Source organism: Nematolebias whitei, chromosome 18 (genome assembly GCF_014905685.2).
Source record: "Nematolebias whitei isolate Nwh7 chromosome 18, NemWhi1, whole genome shotgun sequence".
NCBI lineage: Eukaryota > Metazoa > Chordata > Actinopteri > Cyprinodontiformes > Rivulidae > Nematolebias > Nematolebias whitei.
In genome coordinates, this window is record NC_056515.1 from 40,234,819 (window position 1) to 40,245,303 (window position 10,485).

A 10,485-nucleotide genomic window follows, 5' to 3' on the forward strand; every position below is an offset into this window, starting at 1 on the left:
TGAAGACCTGCAGCTGAAGACCTGCAGCTGAAGACCTGCAGCTGAAGGTGCCTCAACTGACTCGGGGGAGATGAACACGACACTCTTCAGGTTTTTATCTGTGAACATGTTCAAAGCGTGGATCATTTTCCTCCTCTTTACAACCGTGTGTTGTGTTGGCCGGTCGTGAAATGCTTTTGTTTGTGGTTGGAACAAGTTCAGGTGTGACGACTGCAACCTCATTAAAATGCATCTTTATGAACAAAAGGCATTACATCATCATTTCCAGCAGAACCATGATTTCTATGAAATGTAACTCGAGCAGAGCTGGCCTCTCTCTCTTTACAGGAAACAAAGCAGGTGAGCCTCCAGGAGCAGACGTGAACTTTTCCATTTAGATCACTAACACAACATTTACATCGCCCTCAGGAAAAGTTGGGATAAAACTTTTATGTTGGTGTTTTATGTGAAAAGGTTTTAATTACAAATTAGGACTCAATAACTATGAACTAATTACTTTAACCTCATGAAGAGTTGAGTGAGTTGAAGTTTGACTTCACTTTCTGTTGTCCTGCTCCATGAAAGAAACACTGAGCTTCATGTTTCCCACTAATTTGCTTCTAATTTGCAAATCCTTGTGTGTAAAGAGGAAGAACTCCGACTGAAGGTCAACGAGGAACAATAAACCTTTCTAGCTTCGGTTTCAAGCAAGTCTTTCCTGATATGCACATTTCCAAATTCTGCACGTCAAACAATGAATCAACCTCCACATTCTTGTTCCATCGTGTCTCGTTTGATCCCGTTTCTTCATTATTTACCTTACGGTCAAACAGGTAAACAGTTTAATGTTCAAATGATTGAGCCTGGCCGATATGGAAACGTTTTATCCATCACCGATACTGATATTTGAAAGGGAAGGTGAATAACTGATATAATGGCTGGAATTTTTTTTTTAGCTTTGTCCACCCCCAAGAATGTAAGAAAACAGTGAGTGGGGCGGGGCTTGTTTGTTTAGCGCAGCTGTTAGCAACCATGAAGCTAAGCTAATCAGATGCAGCTATACGTAGACCCACAGCAGGTTTACATGTGGAGCACTGGTCATTTTCTTGTAGAGAAGTAAAGTTTTCAGACAAACCATACATTTCAATGAGGACAATATATTTTACTAACTGATAAATTTTACCTTTACGTTAGATTTATTGTTCCGGATAAAGTTTTACAGACAGTAGCCTATGCTAGGTTATCTAAACGTTAGCATGCTAACTTGAGAGGCACGTAGCTCATGACAAGCAGGTTGGACGATTGAAGACAAATTATTATTGTTGATTTATTTTACAGATCAGTTAAAATAAACTCACCATCCTCTGTTCAGTTCTACACAGTTTTGCTCGCTGATTCGGCTGTGCTGAAAGTGAAACTTAAGTAACCGCCATGACTTGGTAGTTGTCTTCAGTTGGGCAGTTCATGAAGCGTGAGGTGATGCTCCAGGGCTAGCTTACGATGCTACTTATTTATGCTGCTTGTCCCTTCACTTTGTTTAACGATAAACTTCTTGGATATTTCCGTCTACTTCTCAAAATCTTTATCTGCGTTCTCTGGCCTCAAAATGTCACATTATGACACTGATGACACAAAGCAGGTTTAAAATGATTTATTCAGTAAAAACAGATATTCAAACTAAGCTGATCTTGTGTGAAGATCAGTTCCCCCTGAAGTCTAATAAAACTGGTTGTGCAACCTCTGGCAGCAACTTTTATCTCAAGCCTCTCATGTTTTTCTCCATTTGTTAATGGCGGCTCTATTTAGGTGATTTATTGACTCTACAGATCATAAAACTGACCTCAGCCTACCCAAAAAACATACTCAGTTAATGATTGACTGGTGGGGGGGGCAGGTTGGTTTGGAGAACTTTCTTCCCCTCGTTTTAAATTAAAACATTTCAAAACAGGTTTTTTTCTTTTTACTCAGATTAACATTTGTTTAATGATCTGAAACATCTGAGAGGGACAGAAACAGAATCTGTGAGGAGGAAAAATATTTATTGACAGTTCTGTAAATAATTAAAAAGTTTAACTTCTAGGAGTTTATTTAAATCAAGAATTTTCTTGAAAAACTCACTAAAAATATAGAAAGAAAATACTGTAAAAGTCCTGCAACTTTAAATAAAGTGAAGAGTTTTAGAACGACCAGCACGTTCTGTATCGGAGTTACTGTGCAAACGTTTGGAGCAACATGTGCAACACTCCCCCCTCTTGATGATGAGGACAGTCGTCGTGCGACGTGGATTGTTGCACTGACTTACCGCTCTCTTTTGCTTTGTGTTCCTCCTCCGTCACTCGATCTTGCAGCTGCGCCTGGTTGGCTCTGAGGCAGCGGTTCATCTCCTGCTCCTCCGTCAGCTCCTGACTCAGCTTCACCACTCGACCGTTCAGCTGCGTGCACCTGAAGGTCCAAACACAGCCGAGCTGTCAGATGGCTACTATAACCTTAGAACCCCTCAGCAGCCATCAGGGCACTAACGATCAATCAGACTGATGGTCTGCCTTTTACATGTGAACAAATAGTTCTGTCATCAACAAACTGGTTGATCCACCATGAGAAGGTGCCATTTATAAGGCTGAGTTTGTTGCAGCTCCTCAGACTGAAGAAGTCTTCTGGATACCCAGCACACACACATTTTGCCCCGCTCCCCTCAGGAAGGAGGTTGAGGAGCATTAAGTGTAGAACCACTAGACTGAGGAACAGCTTCTACCCTGAGGCTGTTAGATCATGAATCTCTAATCAGAATGATTACATCATGTTGCTGCTGATCTGTTTCATGTTGCTGCTGATCCGTTTCATGTTGCTGCTGATCTGTTTCATGTTGCTGCTGATCTGTTTCATGTTGCTACTGATCTGTTTCATGTTGCTGCTGATCCGTTTCATGTTGCTGCTGATCTGTTTCATGTTGCTGCTGCTCATGTTCGTGCTGCTGTTTGGCGTATTGTTTTTATGCTACTAGTGCTTAGTGTATTTTTAGTTTAACGTTTTTCTTAGTTCATATCTTAGATCTTTTTATTGTTTTTCTTTTACATTTTATTGTTGGAAGTAACTTGGACCCTGTGAACATAATGTCATTCCACCACGTGTACCACATGTGGTGGAATGACAAATAAAGAAACTTTGACTTTGACAGAGAGTTTTTAAATAATAAACAAATCAAGTATTCTATTTATTTCTTGTAGTATAAAACAGTGAAAAAGATACTGAACGTAGTTTCAGTCGTATGTTTGAAACTAAAGAACATGTTGTTAACTCTTAACAGTTTCCAGTCTTCTCACTTAAGAAATGAACAGCAACAATCAGCATTTTACACTGAAGACACTTTACAAAACTAAAACTCAAATCATTTGTTGAGTCTAAAGATTGTTGGCCAAGAGCACCAGCTGGTCCAGTCTCTGGCTTTAACAGACCAGTGGCCTGACACGATGGCACCGGAGCTAAACGCCCTTTCTGAAGGAGCGCTCGTGGCTGGGATGATGTTTTTGCTCCTGCCTTTTTAACGAGCTGCTCTCCTGCACTCTCAGCCATGCTGCTCTCTGCGGCCGATTACATCATCAACAAGCGCGGTCAGCCGGTGCAACACAGATCTCCACCACAGGCTGAATGTGTATCGTTTCTACCGTGCACCGTATATACACATCACACATTCATAGAAAGCAGCAACTACTCTACAAACTACATCAACTATACCCAGACAAAATCTAAAGAATAAAAAAACATTTGTAGTACAATGTACTTGTCAAGTACTACACAAGTATTTATGCCCTAGCCCCAAAAACAAAAACTTTGTTTTTGCTTGAGAATCTTATGTAACTTGTTCCCTTACTAATACAATCACTGCGTGATAACAAAGCTGTGAAGTCATATCCCACTGTGCACACGTGCACACGCCCAGATGTTCCATAAGATTAGCTTCAAAATGAGAATCACAGAATGTGGCAACAAGAAGCAACATCCACAGGGTGTCAGGAATGACCGGCAGTAAAAAGTACCAGCCCTGAGAACTGATACCAACATGTCTGTGGATACTATTTACATATTAAAATACTCTCATCATCACTCAAAGTACACACACACACACAGAAAATACACTTTACAATCATTACATTTTTATTCTAACTCAGTCTAAGAGCTAAACTTCTATTCTCTAAATGTCAGTAAAGGCCAGATGTGGCCTGTGGGCCTTGAGCTTGATATTTATATTTTAAACTACGTGAAGTAATAAAACCAACAACCAGGCTTTCAGTTGTAATATAAAATACGTAAAGTGCAAAACGAACATCTTGATTCAGTGTTATTGTAAGTAGAGAAAATAAAAATAAAATGTAATAGATGTTGAACACCTGGTGAATAGATTTAATCTTCACGTCTTGTTCTCGGTCCATACGAGTAATCTGCACCGCTCTCTGGCTCGTCACCAGGACCAACCAGTCCTGGAAGACCCCACCAGGACCAGTCCTCCCAACAACATTTACAACATTAGTTTTGTAGAGTCCCTCCAGGACGCTCTATGAGACGATCTATCTGGTCATCTAACACACCGAAGGTCTAGATTCTTTAGGAGTAACTACAAAACAAGTGGATATAAATGCACGTCGTCTGTCCGGGGGCGTCGAACCGGCGACCTTCCAATCACAGGCTTGCCTTTTCTAACCTCTGCTCCACCGCTCCCCCACAGTTACGTCTCAGTATGTTTCTAAATCTAATCAAGTCCGTCCAAACAGCCACCTGTTAAAAGACCGTGCACGAATGAAGCCATTCATGATCAGCTGACACGGACTCTCAGAAAGAACTTGGTGAGTTTTGGGGAACGTTTACCGGAGACGAACGTCTTTGATATAATCTGGAGCAAAATATTCGTCTTTTAGCGTAAACATTTAGAAAAACTGAAGCAGCAGGAACCGCCTCCTCATCGTGTAGAAACTCAACAGGTTGCGCACTCGTGCAGCGTGCACGTCTCGCTCAGACCTAGAGTTCGGTCACGAGCACAGGTTGCACGTCTGTATGACGACGCCCCAAATATTAAAGGGACTCGTTATACGGTTATAGCATCGTTACATGAAGGTCACAGAGCTGAGGCAGCCATCTTGAACAGAGCTGACTTCAAAAGTTTACCAGTTGTAGGTTAACCAGTTGTAGGTTAACCAGTTGTAGGTTAACCAGAGTTGTAGGTTAACTAGAGTTGTAGTTTAACCAGTTGTAGGTTAACCAGTTGCAAGTTAACCAGTTGTAGGTTAACCAGTTGCAAGTTAACCAGTTGTAGGTTAACCAGTTGTAGGTTAACCAGTTGTAGGTTAACCAGTTGCAAGTTAACCAGTTGTAGGTTAACCAGTTGTAGGTTAACTAGAGTTGTAGTTTAACCAGTTGTAGGTTAACCAGTTGTAGTTTAACCAGTTGCAAGTTAACCAGTTGTAGGTTAACCAGAGTTGTAGGTTAACCAGTTGTAAGTTAACCAGTTGTAGGTTAACTAGAGTTGTAGGTTAACCAGTTGTAGGTTAACCAGTTGTAGGTTAACCAGGTTAACCACTACTACATCCAATTTTAGCTGAGTAAATGTAAACCAGCTAAACTATAGCCATTTCTGTGTTTGATAAGGCCGCTGAATTGTGGTGGCCATCTTGGAGTGGGTGACTGGAGGTTCAGCTGTAGATGTTCATCCAACAACTACTTTGAGACCTTCAGCAGCATCCGTCCAGTGAGACCTTCAGCAGCATCCGTCCAGTGAGACCTTCAGCAGCATCCGTCCAGTGAGACCTTCAGCAGCATCCGTCCAGTGAGACCTTCAGCAGCATCCGTCCAGTGAGCTCAGGGACAGCTAGAGCAGGCACAGACGTGAAACACAAACCTACTTTTTCTCCACGCTATGCTTCTCTTTGGTTATTTCTCCTAATCTCTGCTCCAAGCTGTCGCAGCGCTCCAACGTCTCTTTGAACTTTGTCTTCATGTTGTTGATCTGAAAATGTAAAAACAGCGAGGAACAGTTTGAACCAAAGACCAAGCCCCAGAGGAAGAAGTGTGTCCTTCAGTACCTCCTCAGCGGTCTCCTTCTCCAGATGGACGATCTTATTTTCCCAGTAGATCCTCTGAGACTCCAGCTGACTTGTCAGCAGGTACGAGTACTGCAAGCAGGACTAGGGATTAGTATTTTAGGCAAAATATCTTTACAAATCTAGATGGTCTTTAAATTATCTTTAAATCTTAATAGGACTTCATTTGTACCAGTGCAATGGATCTATTGGGGGGGGGGGGGGGGGTGTCTATGGTCCGACAGTAAAGTCGTGCTCGCCATGACTAAAGCTTCCAGTTTCACTTTTTACTTCTAGGTGATTCAGAATGAGGAAACAACTTGAAAATGTGAAAATCCCATCTCTAGTTCAGACTCATCGTTCCACGTGCATTTAGGAACTACCAAAGCACTTTATTCATAAAGCACTTAAAACAGCAACAAGGACAACCCAAGTGCTGTACAGCAGAAACAAAACAAAGAACACAGCATCAAATACACAGATCCACAGAGGTAAAGATAAGAACTGAATGACTAACATTATAAAATACAGACAACTTCAAATCAACCCATACAAGGTCAAAAACCAGAGAATAAAAATGAGTTTTTAAATGAGATTTAAAAACAGTGAGGGAGGGAGCCTGCCTGATGCAGTGGTAACTCATTCCACCGTCTTGGACCTGCAACAGAGAAGGTTCTGTCACCTCTGAGATTAAAACGAGTGCCTGGAACCAATAAAAGCATCTGGTCTGCTGACCTCAGAGAGGCTGTGGGACATATGGCTGCAGCAGATCAGTGAGATAGGAAGGGCAGAACTGTTCAGAGATTTAAAAACATACAGAAGGATTTTAAAATGAATTTGGAAGTGAACCAGGAGCCAGTGAAGTGAGGCCAGAACTCTTTTGCCTGTACCAGTTAAAAATCGGGCTGCAGCATTTTGAACCAGTTGTAACCAAGCAATGGACGATGACTGATTCCAAACACAAGAACATTGCAGTTATCAAATCTGGATGTTATGAATGCATGTTTTACTGTTTCAAGTTTACTTTTGGACAGTATGGGCTTCCATTTAGACAGTCGCCTCAACTGAAAAATAAAACAGGATTTAACAGTTGTGTTTACACGATTGTTTAGTTTCATAGAAGGGTCCATTTTAAATGCAGAGAACAAATTTCACCATTTTATGGGAACATACAATGATGACACATAGGACTTTTACTTATTCTCACTCACAGATTAGTGAGAACTTGCTTCTCTAACAGGGGTAGAGAGGAACGGTCGATACAGTGGTTCCTGATTGAGCCATTAGGTGGAAACAACATGACTTCTGTCTTCTTCTCATTAAAATTTAAGAAAGTTAAAGCCATCCAATCCCTAATGTCAACCAGGCAGTCAAGAAGAGGTTGGATAGAATGTGCACCAGTGTGCTTCAGAGGGAAGGAAATTTGACCGTCATCGGCATAAAAATGAAAAGGGATGTCGTGTTTATGAAAAATAGCAGCTATTGGCAGCAGGTATAAAGAAAAGAGAAGTGGTCTGAAAACAGAGCCCTGTGGTATCCCCCCCCCCCCCCCACCGATGAGCTGCCGATGTTGAAATATATCCTTGATTAGGGATGCACCGATTGCAGTTTTCTGGCCGATCACCGATTTCTAAAATGTCTGACCTGCCGATACAGATTTTGTTTTATAAGCGACACTATCGGGTGTTATAAGGTCACAATACACCTTCAATTTTCAGTCTTATTTTATTGAAAAACATGCCCTTGAACAATATTCTAGAAACAATACAAACTTGTTTTAACTGGCCATGAGGTAGTGCTCTGAAATATGAATGAAGTTCAGACAATTGTTGTTAAAACTTAAAAAAAAAAAAATCGGTAAAATCGTTTTTTCATGCAAGTATCAGCTGATTTCCCATTTCCCATAATTAAGGAAATCGGAGTGCACCCCTGTCCTTGATGTTGACACATGGACAAATAGGGAAACGAAAACTGAAAAACGTAAAAAGCTTACCTCTAGTTGAAGTGCATCTATCTTCTCTTCTTGGCAGATTTCCCCTTCACATTCAAACTGCACCATCTTCCCATCAGTCTTACTGGCCACAAGCCGATGCACATAATTATCTGCAGAACAGGTGTAACAGAGAACTGACTGGACTAAAGGATCCAAAACAACAGTGAGTTCTGAAAACATATTACTTCCATTCATTTTCTTCACTCGCGTTTTCCTTTCTAGGTCATGGGGTAACTGGTGCCCATCCCGAGCAGTGATTGTGCAACAAGCCCCATTGACCCATTGACTCTGCACCTAGTCCAGCCCCATTCCACCAGGACCCCGCCTTGTCCATGTCTCTCCAGACCAGTCGTCTCCTCTCAGCTGCAGCTCTTCACGTCCCTTCGCTCCCCTCATTACTCTGCTCCAACCCCTCGTTCATCAAGAGCCAGGAGCTCAGGAGGACAAAGGCCTGGAAAGCAACCGGCCCAACACCTTCAGCTCCAGAGTACTGAGAGAGAGCTGAACAACTCGGTGAGGTGGTTCTTCACATGATCGACCTGAGCCTCACTTGGTACGGTCTTGACCCGGTGGAGGACATCCTGTGTGGAACCTGTTCCCAGAGGAGTCCATCCCGGGAGCCAAGCCACTACAGACCCTGACCTCTCACCTCATGAAGACCATAGAGGATCATCCTTTACCACCGTCACTGCATTGGACTCTCTAAAGTTCACCTACTGACCTGGCACACGAGTGGAAGACGTCGCCTCCTGAGACCCCGGGCACTTGCATTCCCCCGAGTGCGCTCAATTCCACGTTGATGTACAAAGGAAGTGCGCTTGGACTCAAGAGTACGCACGGTTTCATACATCGGGATTTATTTGTGCGTACGCCACGTTTCGGTAAGAAATCCACGCAAGTCTTTGTGCACGAGGCCCCGGAAGTGTCAGCGCACACAACACACAGTTTTACCTCCTGCGTAGTCCCACACGCGGTGGTTGGTGAGCTGCATGGCGTAAGTATGCTGCGTCTCCTCAAAGTGCTTGTAGGCGTGCCGGCTCACGTAACGACCACAACCGATGTGTCCGCAGATCAGGCAGATCCACAGGTTCTGCAGCGAACGACAACAAAAGAAGAAGCTGACTCCAGGAGAGAGCACAAAGTTATGAACTCGTGTTGTGTCGGGGACTTACCTCCTGAACGCCACACTCAAAACATTTGTTCTCTTCTACGGGTTCTGGCGTCTGACAGTACCGGCACACAGGACACCTGAAACACGCAGAGCACATTCAACACGTGACGCACAAGAACACGCAACCAACAGCTGTGAGGAGTAAACAAAGCAGCAGACATCTTCTTCTTCAGTACATTTCAACAACCGACCGTGTCCAGCTGGTCCAAAGAACGCAGGCTCAGTCCAAACTGTACCAACGTTTACAACAATTATCACCACATGGCGGCATGGGGGGGGGGGGGGGGTCACAGACAAATTAATCCCTTTAAATGTCTTAAAATAAACAGAGTCCTCCTGAGACTTTATCATTTGTAACGATGGACACCTACTCTGACGGAGAACCTGAACAAGGCTGCTGGTGTCCCACAGGGTCCCACTGAACGGAAACTGTCCATCATCTTTACCCACTTCTTCCTTTCTTGGGTCGCGGGGGTCACTAGTGTTGGCACGGTAACCATCTTTCTGCATTTTGTTAAAACATTAAAAAATTGTTGCATGCTGCACCTGAATATGTGGAAACCTTGCGTCAAACAGAAACATCACTTTCAAAAGTTTATGGAACTAAACAGCTTGTTGCAACATGCTGCTGCCAGAGTCTTAACTGGAGTTACTGGGAGAGATCATCTCTCTCCAGTTTTAGCTTCTCTCCATTGGCTCCCTGTCAAATCCAGAATAGAATTCAAAATCTTACTTCTAACCTACAAAGCTCTCAACAACCTAGCTCCATCTTATATTACAGATCTTATTGGTCCATATTTTCCTAACAGAGCACTTCACTCTCAGACTGCAGGTTTACTTGTGGTTCCTAGAGTTTCCAGCAGCAGAATGGGAGGAAGATCTTCCAGTTCTCAGGCTCCTCTCTTGTGGAACCAACTTCCAGTTTATGTCCATGAGGCTGACACATTGTCCAGTTTAAAGACTGGGATTAAGACTTTCCTTTTTGATAAATCCTATAGTTAGGGTCGGCTTGGGTTTCCTGAGCTGTCCCTTAGTTCTGCTGCTATAGGCTTAGACGGCTGGAGGACAAAGTGACCACATGTCCTCACTCTGCTTCTGTCTTTACTTACTCTCCCTGTTTGTAATTATTTCTATCTGAACATGGTTTTGTCTTTCCTCCTATAGAAAGTACACCTGGACTATAGACACCTGGATTATAGAAAGTATGCCTGGACTATAGAAAGTATGCCTGGACTATAGAAAGTACACCTGGACTATAGAAAGTACACCTGGAC

At 42.9% G+C, this 10,485-nt stretch overlaps 1 protein-coding gene across 1 annotated transcript in view; it reads right to left on the reverse strand.

Moving 5' to 3' along the window:
- The window catches only part of LOC119424890 (BRCA1 associated protein), a 16,808-nt gene that overhangs the window by 1,809 nt on the left and 4,514 nt on the right, over window positions 1–10,485 (reverse strand). Inside the window, exons 7-12 of the mRNA XM_037692403.1 lie at window positions 9,213–9,288; window positions 8,992–9,130; window positions 8,041–8,150; window positions 6,051–6,140; window positions 5,871–5,974; window positions 2,282–2,421 (exon numbers count right to left, since the gene is read on the reverse strand). Of these exons, the coding sequence (XP_037548331.1) occupies window positions 2,282–2,421; window positions 5,871–5,974; window positions 6,051–6,140; window positions 8,041–8,150; window positions 8,992–9,130; window positions 9,213–9,288 (659 nt within the window). The remainder of the gene's footprint in view (window positions 1–2,281; window positions 2,422–5,870; window positions 5,975–6,050; window positions 6,141–8,040; window positions 8,151–8,991; window positions 9,131–9,212; window positions 9,289–10,485) is intronic.